Source organism: Trichogramma pretiosum, unplaced genomic scaffold, assembly GCF_000599845.2.
Source record: "Trichogramma pretiosum strain Unisexual culture from Peru unplaced genomic scaffold, Tpre_2.0 scaffold3, whole genome shotgun sequence".
Taxonomy (NCBI): Eukaryota; Metazoa; Arthropoda; class Insecta; order Hymenoptera; family Trichogrammatidae; genus Trichogramma; species Trichogramma pretiosum.
The window spans coordinates 4,844,686-4,858,679 of NW_019641698.1; the positions used below are offsets into that span (position 1 = coordinate 4,844,686).

At 42.1% G+C, this 13,994-nt stretch overlaps 2 protein-coding genes across 6 annotated transcripts; one reads left to right on the top strand and one right to left on the bottom strand.

Annotated features, from left to right (window-relative positions):
• Positions 1-1,576: 1,576 nt before the first annotated feature.
• LOC106650900 (bromodomain-containing protein 4-like) lies at positions 1,577-4,438 on the top strand (the record flags this gene model as incomplete). Its single annotated transcript, XM_014369157.1, has 4 exons — positions 1,577-1,594; positions 1,886-2,068; positions 2,492-3,920; positions 4,050-4,438. Coding segments are annotated over exons 1-4 (2,019 nt in total), but the record flags the coding sequence as incomplete, so codon positions are not given.
• A 1,510-nt stretch (positions 4,439-5,948) lies between these two features.
• LOC106650871 (sialin-like) lies at positions 5,949-13,469 on the bottom strand. 5 transcript variants are annotated; one of them, XM_014369111.2, is made up of 8 exons: positions 13,331-13,469; positions 8,818-9,245; positions 8,632-8,716; positions 8,293-8,459; positions 8,000-8,149; positions 7,365-7,497; positions 6,956-7,209; positions 5,949-6,553 (listed from the first exon to the last, which is right to left on the bottom strand). In XM_014369111.2, the coding sequence occupies exons 1-8, from the start codon at positions 13,383-13,385 to the stop codon at positions 6,218-6,220; spliced, it is 1,608 nt and encodes a 535-aa protein (XP_014224597.1). In that variant the 5' UTR covers positions 13,386-13,469; the 3' UTR covers positions 5,949-6,217. The 5 variants fall into 5 exon arrangements, with proteins under 5 accessions (XP_014224597.1, XP_014224595.1, XP_014224598.1 ...); XM_014369109.2 differs by lacking the exon at positions 13,331-13,469 and adding an exon at positions 11,432-11,787; XM_014369112.2 differs by lacking the exon at positions 13,331-13,469 and adding an exon at positions 10,770-11,005.
• Positions 13,470-13,994: the final 525 nt, after the last annotated feature.

The window sequence follows — 13,994 nt, forward strand, 5'->3', positions numbered from 1 at the left end:
GGCACCTCGACTCCCACGTGTACGCGTTCTTTCGTACGCATGCACCATGCGTATATAGGCAAAAATGTCGCGGCTTTCACTGCCGCGTAAGATGTGTCTCCTGCTGCTGCATCGTCGTCGAGTTGATTTTAAAATCCAAACGCGTAAGCCCTCGTCAGCGTGTCGAGCTGGTAAGGTCCCTTATTACAGCTGCCATTTGAGCCTATGGTACAACGCAGTCGGCTTATCTGCGCGCGCGCACGGAGTATATGCGTGCGTGGAAAAAAAGAGCTTGCCTAATGCCTGCTCGTGTTTTTTTTTCGTCGTCGTTGAGATTCTCGTGTAGGTATACGTACACTTTGCTGAGAATTGTGACGCGGGCGCGAGCGAGCGCGGCTCTTTGAAATTTACTTTCGGACGCGCTTTTACGCGCATTTCCCATAGCAGCATGCGACGGTGTATGCGTGCGAGCTCGGTGCGTGCTTAAAATCGACTGAAACGAAAAGTGTGTTATTTGGTAACCCGACGAGATACGTCCTTTCGGATGAATAAATACATTTCGTGAAACCTTGTTTAGTTTTTTAAATAATGGAAAAGGTGAAAAAAAATCACGATACATAAAAAATTAGCGCGTATGACATAGGCGTGCGACGTCGTGATTCACCGAGGGATTATTTGCCAATAGTTTTATTACATATAAATTGTATCGCACTTGCACTGGTATCAACGCACATTTTCTCAGGCTTTGCTTACCGAGTAACTTATTTATGTATAACGGCCGCAGACGTTTCACAACAATTACGCGCTTCACTCGGCTAAACATAATAATTAACGCGAGATGAAACAGAAAGTAGTAAAAAAAGGATTTACTGTACTCTCCGGCAATTATTGTCACACCCTTCGTATGCAGAAAACATGTAATGATTTTTGCACGTACGCGTACACTTAATAAAAGTGCGCGTGCGTCCGATGAACGCGAGTCAGCTCATTGTTTACCTTTGGAATAGGGACATAATTGCCCGGAATTACGCGCGATCGTATAATATGCAAAACATTTCTTCGAAACAAACAAGTCGACTACGCGGTGATTCAATTTTGTGGAAACTGGATCAGATTATTTTTTATTCCATACTGTAATTGATTATTAACATTTTTCGTTTTTTTAATGAGATTATAAACAATCGAAGCTCAGTCGTATACAGGCTCTTGCAATTTGATAATTCACACGCGCGCAGCAGGCTCGAATTTTCATGATTTGTCGTTTTTCCTTTTTTTTTACAATGAAACAATCGGAGAATCTCGTGTGAATTTTCGAAATTACAAAATCTCCGCGGCGTTGTCCGCGCACCGGCTTAGCTTTTACACACGTATGTAATTTCGGGGGTAGTCAAGGTTGAATTACGCTTCGCGGCAAAAGGAGCGATCGAGTCGTATGTGGCTCGCGCGCGGGAGGAGGTGGTGGCTGTTGACGCGCGGAAAAAGGTAGTGGCAAGCAGCAGCAGCAGCAGGCAAGGATTGTGTCACACTATATATAAGAGCTGGCGTACGCACCCCGCTCTCATCATTGTCGACGCGTTCACCGCATCCGCGCGGTACCATGGCTTCCAGTCCCAAGGTACTTAGTTCGAACTCGCTCGTTTTACCTACGACGCTCCGCTTTGCTTTACTGCCTCAGTGAGAAAAACAACCCAGTGTGTGCCGATACTTTTGTCTAGTGTTGAGTTCTATTGCGTTTTGCATGCGCTAAACGACACTTCGTCGCCGACAGCGCAGTATAGATCTTTTGCCTTGCGTCCTGAATTTATTTTCCAATTTTTTTTTAAATTTATATTCTTCGATTAAATTTAAAGTTGTAGTTTTTAATTTTTGCATTAAAAATTTTTTTAATTTCGTTAACCAGTTCAAGATGACGCCATGGCTCATGGCATTCTTCTTCTTGGTGACAACGGTAAGCAGTTTGAATGCCACTGACCAAGAGATTTCGGAAAGTCAACGTGATCAGCAAGTGGCCATCCTCAAGCAAATTCGAAAAGTGAACGATGATGGATCTTATACCTATGGATACGAGGCCGGTGATGGGTCATTTAAGGTTCGTCTCAAACGAAAGTGAATCTACAAGCTATAACATTTATCATTTTTAATACTAAAACTCTAATTTTTTATTTTTTAATTTCATATTATTTCGTAATTAGAAAGAAATCATTTCATGCAAAAAATATTTAATTTTACTCAACTCAAGGCATTACGATCGAGTTGCCATGGTAATGGTGCACTTTTTTCACTTCGCACAGACTGTCTCTTGATACTTGCACGCAATCACGATAAAAAGTCGAGTGTCGTTTCTGAAATGCAAAAATTAGAACGTTACCTTTACTAGGTCGAGAGCCGTGATGTGCTTGGCAACATCAAAGGTACTTTCGGGTTCGTCGATGCAACTGGCGAAGTTAAAAGAGTGTCCTATTCCTCTTCGAACGGAACAGGGTTTAAATCTACCACCGTCTCGCCCTTACAGGAACAAATATCCATCGTTCAGAATCAGCCACGCAACAATCGTAACTCGACCCTGAAAAAACCTCAGGCTGCCTATTCCAGCACTACGGAGTCGGCAACCAAGCTGTCGGTGGTGCAGCCGATACCGCGAATACGAAAACCATCGACTCTGCCGACGACGTCCGTGTCCGGGAGCACATTGTCGACGACCGAAACTCCGAGACCCGGTTTCATTCGACCCAAAGCCAGGCATCGTTTGATCATCAATGGCCAGCAGCGCCCGGTAGTTTTGGAGGAAGAGCAAGCGGAAGAAGTCAGTGAAGAAGTGACAAAACCGAGTACTAGTGAAAAAAGTACAACTGTTCAAAGAGTGGTGTTTACAAAGAGACCCGTTGAACTCAATTTACCTCCGATAACCGAGGAGTTCGAAGACAAAGAAGAAGAACCAAAAATCACAACCGGAAATGCTTTGAGGAGACAGCTCAAAGAAGAAGCGTCCAAGACAACGCCAGTGGTTGAATTGGACGACGATCAATCCGATGTTTACGGAGGATCGCTCTCTACTTCGCGCCCTCTTTTTACAACGTCCAGTCCTCCAAGGTCAACCACCAGATTGGCTTCACTCAGGAAGGAACGCTTGAAACCCATTTTTATCAATCAAAATAACGGTCCTGCTAAATTTGAAGAGCAAGAATCGAAAAATGTGCCTCAAGAGGACCGCAACACTGCTCAGCAGGTCTTGGTTCGTACCACGACTCGACCACCTAAGGATCAAGCATCCGATTCCAAAGAGTACGCTCGTCAAAGTACCGAACCTCTCTACGTAAGACAACAGCCCGGAGCGTATTTGCGAGAAGGAGGAGTCCTCGTTCCAGGAAATCAACTGGAAGAGGATGCAGCTTACCAACAGATTCCTCTCAGCAGGCTACTGCTCAGACAAGAATTTGGAAGACAGCCATTGTATCCTGGTGTACAGGAGGGTAATGTTCAATATCTAACGGATTCGCCACCTGTTGCTCACGACCACGAAGAGGCCGTGCCCAGAGTTCCCATAAATCCCGGATACTTGGGACGTCACAGAGCTTATCCTAGACAATTACTCTACGGACCCGAGGTTGATGCACGAAGAGGCTATTTGCGACCGGTTCCTCAGCCATTGCCACCGGATGAACGAGATTATCAAAATGCTCCTTATCCTTACCGGGGACCGCTGGCACTACCTCCAGAACCACCAAATCCAATTGCCCCACCTTTGAGCCGAAGAGATTTTCAATATTTATTGAGACGCCTTTTAATCAGCCAATACGGTCTTCAAGCTCTGAGCTACCCTCGTGAATATTTGGAAGACGCGCTCTACGATCAACAGCAGTACTATGATCCGGCATATGGAGCACCGAGAGGAGGATTACCTTATCCACCCGAAGGGCCGATAGGACGGCCAGTGCCCGTTGGTCCCGCTGGACCAGTTGGACCGGTAGGACCTGCAGGTCCCGTGGGTCCAGCGGGACCCGTTGGACCAGCTGGCCCCATTGGACCTCCCGTACCGCATGGGCCTCATGGACCTCATGGACCCGGACCAGTTCCGCCACCGCCACCTTATCCCGAGGGACCGTTGAGAAGACCCATACCTCCACCGCCACCGTACTCGCGAGCCTTGAATCCGATTTACCAGAGAGAATACGAGGATTATCCGGATACCAGATACGCAAAAAGGGTTTACAGGCAAAAGTTTTACGCGCCCGACGCGATGAGCGACGACGGAGAAGACATACTGCCTCCTCAAATACGAGAGGCTCTGCTGTTGAGGATGTTACAGTTAGCCATAAGTGCGGATCGACCAGTGGCAATGCCGAATATGATGTACGTGTCGACGACGGCCGCTCCTCTCAGGTATCGCAAGGGTGGACCAGTAAGAAGCGTACAAATCATCGGAGAAGACAGTAACAACAACGAAGAAAAAGAAACACGAAAAAAACAGTGACTTGAAAAAATGTACATCTGATTTCGATCGAACTATACGCTGATGAAAAATGTTGTTTTGCTATACGTAAACCTCAATGTTACTATAAATAAGTAAAGTCAATTATATTAGGTATCACCATATATCATAAGTATATTTTTTGTACTTGATCGAATTTGAGATTTTTATAGTTTTGTAATTTCGTTAGAATCCTCGATATAACTGTTTATAATATTTACTCTCCTTATAAGGCTTGTTAACTTAAGAATTTTCTAGTAAAACGTCGATTGTAAATAAAATTTTAGACATATGTAGAGTACAGCAGCTAATAAAGATATCTTTCATATTACATGTAACGCAGGGATGTGCATTTCGCATCTCCTCGCTTCATCGCATATATAACAACGCACCATCGGGCGAAATAAAAAGTATGAGATAAATGGATAAGACACCGCCGTGTGTACCTGTGTGAGAATTTATTTCTTAATAGACCTTATACATGAGGAAATATAATGACGCGTTGCTTTCCGCGTGTGGCATATATATAAGTACGTATACGTACGCTGCTATACATACTCGGATGATTAACATTACCATGCAGTGAGTATTGTTGCGACACACTTGCACTCGTACATATATACACGCGTATATACATATATAATATAGCGTCGAGTCGGAGCCGCGCCATGGGATATATTATGTTTATAGTTTCCACGCTTTGAAATCTTTTAACTGGAAACCCATATGTGGGTACGCGCATTTTTTTCGCGATACGTAGCGCGCGCGCGCGCGTAGAACTTCGCGGGACTCCGCTGCGTAACCTGCGGTGCGTACACGCGTTATACACGTTATTTTTCATATAATCGACTCTAGACGATTGTCTCGATAGACTTTTTGTAAAATTAAGATGATTCGGGTCGTTGATCGGGGAAGCGATCGCAAAAAAAGAATTTTTAGTTGCTTAAATTCGACTGAAACTATAGATGGGCCAAAGAGGAAAAAAAGTTGAAAACAATGACACTTTAGATTATTCAATAGTCTGGAGGTTAAGTAACGCGGGAAAGCTTCGCAATTATAACTTCTACGATTTTCCCAACCACAAAAGAGTAACGATTCCATGCATTGCCATATTTCGTCAAGAATCTAGCGAAAAAAGACGACTCGCTGAAAAAAGTAAGTGCGATGAATTTTTTTTCCCGCCAAGTTCGCTTGAAAGTATGAAATACTTTTTTCTTCATATTCGTGCAAATTATGCATATTATGAATGACGGAAGTTGTTGGTAATACGAAAGTACGAAAATGATTTAAAAAGTACAACTTTTTCTTTGATAAACTACATACTTATATATCGAGCTACGTCGTTTCTACCTTTTTACTTCAAAAGATGTAAGAAATTTTCATTCATTTCTTAATTTGACCAGCAAAAAATATGTATTACCTTGTGTTATATATTACCCTGATAGTTTGAGCTATTTTACCATTTCTGCTATAATTCATGATAATTTTATCAATAAGTGAATTCGTCATTCATAATCAAAATTTATTCTCATATATTTACAAGTTTCGACTTCTCTAGACATCGACATTTTCCTATTTATTTCAAATCTTAAACTCTTAAATTATATTTTTACACAGCTGCACTTTATAATAAACTCAAAGATAATCACATGAATATTCAGGATTGGATTTTATCATAGTGTACTTGACGAAATCCGAAGAAGAAAAAAACTGCATAAAGGCTCTGCTTTGACATTTCACGTCGAAAAGAGCTGTAGCTCGAACCGCTATCTACGCTTTAATTATATAATTGTTTGTCTCATTTTTAATAACAGCTACGGTAGTCTGTAGAGAATTAGACTCCTTCTGCTCCTTCTCAATATCTTTCGGATTATCTTCCTCGTCGTCGTCGGCGCCGTAAAGATCGTAGGGTTCAGTCTGCACGGCCACGTCCTCGTAATCGAGCTCGAGCCCGTCCTGCTCGTAAATCACGTCGTGGCTGCAGGGCCGAGCGACCGACGGTATCCACGGCTGTGGTACACCCTTGCCCAATGCCAGAAAAACGGCCGCCGTAATCAGCAAGACTATCGACGCAACGCCAAAGACCAGACGCCACGAGCCGGCGATCTGTAACAGACATTGGTATAGGTGGGGATTTTAATTCGATTCAATTACGAGCCCCGGGGATTGTTATTTGGCACATGTGAACGAGCTCGGTACAATGCGTGGCACCATTTATGGCGTGTGTGGGCTTATGTGGTTTATTTTTAATTACTCTAGCGCTAACGTTAAGAGCCGTGTAAAAAGTGTCTTTTCTTTCACTCGATTTATTGTAACGAGTTTTTTGCTTCTACGTCTGTGTACTTAGCCATTATCCACCCATTAATAACCGATTCTCGTAATCGACTAGTCGACACTTTGAAAGACACTCATTTTCTCGAATGGCCGATCGATCGCGATAAATAGATCGCGGCTATGCGCTGCGCTATATAATGAACCACCGATAATAAACCGTGGCGGCAAACTCACCGATGCGTGCAACGCCTGAGTGACGAAGTAATTAGCAGCCAGCAGGCCTGCAGCGCCCAGCGTGGAGCAGAGAGCGCAGGCCGCAGCGGCGCAGGCCGGCGATTCGGCTGGCGCCAGATCGGCGATGGCCGCGAGGGCGCCCGCGGGAGCCGTGCCGCTCACCAGCAGGGCGGCTATGCCCAGCCAAGCGGCACCCAGAGCCTGGCAGCCCGCGTAGCCCGCCACGAAGAGCAGCGCAGCGGGGATGAAATGAGCTGTGGAAGTAGAAGAGATAAAAAAATAAAATTGTCGTTATAGCGGCGGATGATATCGCTCGCCGGGTCCGCGGGCAAATTTTATTCAGGCGACGAAGCGAAAGAGAGAGGAGAGAGAAAAGCGATGGACGAAAAAGTTGTAAAATGCAGCTCACCCGTGTAAACGACCAACTTTCTCGCCGTGGTCGTGGATACGATTTTAGATTCTCTCACGTGATCGACGAGTAAGCCACAAGTGAGCGCCGCCATGAAGTGTCCTATGTGCGGCAAGGTCGTCAGTACTGAATCCTACGAAGATTACTCATAATTACATAACTTACATATCTATAAATATTCCTCAATAACTCTTGCATATCAACCGAGTAAAGGAACGATCGATGATGTTGGTAGATTTACAAATTTACAAAATTAGATTTATATATCTACAAAACTTTATTTTTTCTCGTTCGGAATTGATTGCGACATCTAGCGGTTAAATCAGAAGCTGTATAATAACACAACCGTCAATATTCTACTAATTTTCTAATTATTACTAATAGGCATGTAAGATTGCACACTTGTTATTTCAAGTCGAAATATTGATTCATAGATCACGATAGATTTATCAGATAAATCCAATTTTTGAAATACGATTTTAGCACTAGGTTATACCGGGTCGAAATATCACCACGAAGACGACATTCCCCAAACGCCATGCGATGGATTCAAACAATGTGTGACCATTATTTTCTTATAAATGCTTATTAAATTATCTTTTACTTTATAAATAATTTACAAAAGATAAAATTACGTTAGCAGTGGAGAATCCATAAATGAGTTTCAGGTATTTGGTCATGCCTAAAGCGAGGGTGGCATCACCCCATTGGTTGCCCATTGTCGCTACGGCCGATGCCCAAACTGGAACGGATCTCAGCAATTTTCCCCATGGTATGACAGCAGCCTAATAGTCAAATATTTAAATTTACAAATACATTCAAATTTGGAACTGATCTTAATTAATATTATTTATAATTTAAATAAAAATAATCCCACATTCAGAAAATAGCAAGCACATAAAAAGCAAAAATTGCCAACATGCCTTACATTGGTATCGTGTTGATAAGATTTGGGACTGTCTTTGACGAAGCGGCCGAAAGTGAAGTACCAGCACAATGCCAGTATCGTGAGACCGTAGCACAGCGAGTCTCTTCCGTAAGCTCTCACCACCGCCGTGCCGAGCCAACCAGTAAGACAGTAACCTACACTTACAGCTACGAAACAAATTTTTTGTTGTTGTTCTTTCTTCTCTCATTTATGTAACTCGTGTATGAGGCATATTGCGTATATATCACGTACGCGCGTCATTGCCGTAATTTTGACGAACAATGATATACACGATATATGTAATGTAGTTGCAGTCGTGGGTGTCTCTCGATCGCTTACCTGCGTAGCAGCTGAAATACCAACTTCTGTGCGTACTTTTGAACCATGTCATGGCGAGCATGTGAGCTGCAGGCATCGTGGCACCCTGCAACGCGAAAGACACGATTCGTGTTAAAAAATTGACGATATCTGCAATTGCAAACGATTGTATACGTATGATAATTATTATCGCACGGGTTGTCCTACCGTGCAGAGTCCTTGGAGTAATCTGAGCGCGACGTGAGACGGACCCCGCCAGGCTGCCGGCACCAGTAGCGAGGCCAGACAGGCACTGAGCACCGCCCGCGAGAAGACCATCGAGGGTCCGGTTCTACCCCAGACGAGGCAACCGCCGAGAATCGGGCCGGCGACCTGACCCCAGAGAAAGGCCTCGCGCATCCTCGACTCGTCGCGCTCCTCCAGCGACAGCTCGGTCCGGCCGAATTCCGCGTCCTCGGTGCGATTTCGCCTCGATAGATTCACCAGCATGTCGCAGTGCCAGGACGTGTCGATGATGGCATGATTGTCCACTTGATTTGCCAGCAGAGCCACGGAGGAGCTCGTCTCGACGGCGCCGCATAGTGCGAAGCCCACGGCCACTAGGGCTGCTACGATATGACGAGCTCGTACGGCGGCTGTAACAATCCAAACGGCGATGATTTAGAATTTTTCGTTGGTTTTTTCTTGTTTTGTTTAAACAAAAATGTATCAAAATTATTGATATTGAGACATCAAACCTGATCGTTATTTCATATTTTTCTTTGTAACGCCTTAATGAATAATTGCAAATTCGATAAGATTTTGTCTCATTACGTCAATGTAATCATTTCGTCGTTTGTTTATTCGATAACTCGAACATGTTTCTTTCAAAAGAAACAACTTGGAAATTTTCTAAATTTTCAAAATCGAAAGCTGTATGCGGCTACGTCCAAGTTACAAAGCACCAAAAATTGAGGTATACATCCTTTCCACTCTCCCGTCGCGTGATCTCCCGTCACTAACCTCGCACTTCTTTTTTCCATTGCTTGATCTGCACACTGCTGCGCTTCACTAAGTGTACACTTCCTCTCTTGACGAACTCCGCCATCTCACTCTACGGCTGCAGATAAATCGAGAAAATCCGCGAAAGTCTATCATAAGTGACGCCTTTTTTACACCTTACTTGCGCAAAAAAAAAAAAAAATTACGACATTGAATATAAATTTTCGCGTCTCGTGGATCTTTGCATTCTGCGATGTCGCCGTCTTATCTGCTGCTGCTCCGGCAACGGCACATGCTACTGCCTGTGTCGTTGCTGCTGTCTTTGCCACTATCTCGACTTCTTTTGTATTTGATCAACGCACGTTCGCGATATCGACCTGCCAGTTACCCGACTGGTTCCGCATAATAATAATACAAATAATACTAATAATAATAATAACAATAATTGTTTTGCCGAAGAAAAAAACGTTCTCAATGATACGGGTAAATATCCTTATCGTTTTGTAAGAAAGCTCGAAACGAGCTCGCCTATATACACTTTGTGATCTACTTATAGCCTTAGTGATTATGAATGCGATCGCTGCTCGTGTTTTCCAAAACTTTATTGAAATTGAAAACTTGATTGTTTTAGTTAAAAGTGCTTCTGGTCGGACTGGTGTATTAGGTGAAGAGACTTGCTATTTAATTTACATACCGAAATAGCTTACACGTGGTAAATACGAAAAACATCAAGACTAAAGATTTACGAGTGCGGTGTAATAAATTAGACTGGTAAATTATGATTAATCTATTGTAGCCTTGACGTTCCAGCAATAGTGAAATACCGTCTGCTCATACCTTTGAACTTATATGTATTTGCTTAAATTGATTAACCACGAATGATACTTGACGAGATGAATATTCGAATGGACAATTAAGAGTTGACACAAAATAGCGTAAGTAATAATTATCATTTTAGCACACCGCGAAATTGTACACTTTCATTTAACTTAAATTAAAATACTTTCATGATTTTTTAATTGCATGTTATTGATTATGAAGAATTCTTACTTAACTTAAAATGACGTAAGAAGATAAGAAGAAGCAGTTGTTAATTAAACTATTTATTTAATTTATACTGCGAAATTTCCCATTTCTCAAATTTTTCAGCACTATGGAATTAGCACATCACACATTACCTGTATGTTCTTTAACATCATCTTTTAGTTTGTTGATTTCCGGATCTTCGCACATCTCGCCACATATGAATAGAATGGAGGTAACACTATAGACACCAGATAAAAATCGAATCCGGTATGGCTTTAACAATTCGCGAATAAAATGGCAAAAACTCGATCAAACGATACCGAACCTATAATGACACATAAAGTCGAGCAAACGTCTTTCGAGGATGCACTTAGCGTAACATCGTTATCGTGGAAATATGGATTTTATTATCTCTTTAGACGCACAAGGTACATCCGAAGACGACGTCTGATTCGTCTACACTTTTTTTATTTCCCCATATGCTTGAGATGTGTTTCTGATACTGACTAGATGGCGCGACAATTTACAAATAAACTCTAGTTATCAAGTCGCCGAAAATATCAATACGCTTTGATCAAATAGATATACATTGGAACTTTTAGATACACGGTGAATTTCAACGTAAGCGCTTCGTTGTACGTGAATCATCGCATCGGATATCGACGCAAGCGCGCTGATTATTTTTAGAATCTCACTGCAGTTGGTACAGTGCAATTTTGGTATTTACCTCATTTTTGTTCGTGCAATCAAGTAACAAAACAATTGATACTCAAGATCGAGGAAAGATATAATCGCTCGAATTGATGATCGTTACCTTGAACTTCTCGAGCTGCTATCCTCAACTGAACACTACCCCGTTTGAGCCGAAGCAGGGTGAGATTGACGGTCGCGCCGATCGGTCTGTTATCGTTAGCTATGGGACGCATGGCCATATCTCAATGGGGCTTACGCAGGGTGGCATCGCCACCCGCGTACCCAACTCGAACTCACTGAATCACGCGCACCTCGACACCAAGCTCGACACCAAAAGCCTCGAGTGCCTAAAATGTTGGAAAAAACAGCAATGGCTACATTGAGATTATCCTCGACTGCGGACTGCGAGGCTCGATGCGAATTGAGATATTATTTCGAGTATCGCGCATGGAACACGAGTGTGTGTGTGTGTGTGTGCGGTAACGTGAACTATGGCATGGCAGCAGCCCGGTCTAAAGATACGAACTGGAGCAAACGGGCCATTCGAGAGCTATCACACACACATCATATCATCCTAGTCTCGTAGTCGTTATCATCATCATGATCGAGTGAATGAACGTCTCTCTGTTAACGAGACTTGATACAATAAGTGCACCTACGCCGACTTCGTGAGCGAGCTACATAACATAGTGCTCTCCGCGTAGAGCGCTGCACGGCTGCGAGCTACTGTTGTCATACACTGTTACCAGCCAGCCTTGAAAAGTGTATTTACTCGATCGACGCCTACCTTGGTGCCTTTAGATCGGTTCTCTAACGTCCTTAGCGCGCATATAAAGTACATTTAAATATAGCTCCGCGCGCGCTTACTCACGTACAATAGCAATTTCCAAGGGACACTCGCGATCGTTACTATACTTGTTACACGCGCATCGATCCGTCATTGCGGCTTCGGATAGATACGTCGCGCACGGATTGATTAGCCATGAATTTTCTGTTTATCTTTTAACGATGTCTTATTGCAATGCGTCCACGTGCTTTTATGCGCTATGCTATGCAAGTCGGAGAACATAACGTACGTGTCCCTCGAGAGCGAACGGGAGCGAAAAATTCTGCCTCGTTCTCGCTCGCTCGTCGCGCAAGACAAATTAATCGCCGTGTAAATACGGGGAAAATGAGAATGTACGCGTACGTATACCTTTTCCTCCTTTGTGACGTGCACGCACGTTGTTAAAGAGAGACATTGACTTTCAGTAATCGAACTGAGGATATATAAGTATAGCAACATACAAAAGGAAATTATATTCGTACTACTTATTTATTGTATATGCGTTATTTGTGATTATTACTATATTTTCGCACCGTGGGAAAACAAAAGTTACGTCATTCGATCATGCAAATTGCTTAATGAGTGATTCAGTAATAATATGTGCGTATTATATATAATCCCTTTACCGATCGCTTGATTTATGCAGATGATTTACATATCATGAATGCCAATGAAAAAGAACATTTCCAATTACATACAATTTTATAAACTTTTGATAATTAAATCAATGTATAAAATTATTTTAAATATAAATAGTATTAAAACTTATAAACATTTAAACTTATCAAGATTAGTGCAAATTGTCACATTCAAATTAAACATTTAATACAGTGTTGAGTGATCATTATTAATTCATTTATGTTTATGAATGAGTATGAGAAGTTTTTATTACCAGCTGAAGATAAAAATATAAACATATTATGTGACTTTAGACATATAACAAATTACACCGATTTAAATAGCGTTTCTTTTGAAGGCACCGATCTAAAAATAATCACACTCTACGCGATTGTTTTGACTTTGACACTGATCCGACGAGGGACAAACGATAAAATTTAAAGCATTGTTTTTTATTATACTTAAACGTCAAAAATCTGAATTATTGTTTGTTTTATGAAATACGTGACTTTAGATCGAAATAGTAAGAGTTTTTGTAAATGCAAGTACATACAAATTAAATCATACGTTTCTTACCAGAATTCGTGTAAAAAGGCCTTTGAATACTCCTTAATCTTTCTGTTTTGTCCATTCCATCACTTTTGAAAACATTTCTTCTCACACTTTATGAATATCGAGCACGAGAAACTGCAGCTTTCGCGTTGCACTAGCATGTGTCATTAATAATGTAGTTTTCTTTCGAGCGTCGGTCTATCAGGTAGGAATCTGTTTTGTTAATTCAACTTGGTAATAAAATATTGTCTTAACGTTTTCATTTTCATTTTTATTGAAAATATATTTGTTTGATGTTGTTGTTGTTATTTTAAAATAAAGTGAGAATCATTGAATGACTTAAAAAATTCAGATTTACCGCGAATAGGTGTGTAAGCCGGGACCGTTAACCGATTTACAAGTGAAATTAAAAACTCGAGCGAATCGTCGGCGCTTTAAATTAGCTACAAGTGTGAATCATCGTTAATCGACTCGTACTCATCTCTTGACAAGTTTTTGAAGATTTCGAACGTGATGACACACTAACGAGGCGCCAACGGAAATAACAAAAGCAAGTTGTGATGACTTTGAACTATATACGCATCGCGCGCGATATATAGACACTTTTTACCCGCCAAAAACGAATCGCTGGCAAAGATGTGTGTGTACGTTGAAGTGGATCGGTACCTACCTTATCGATGAAAATCGA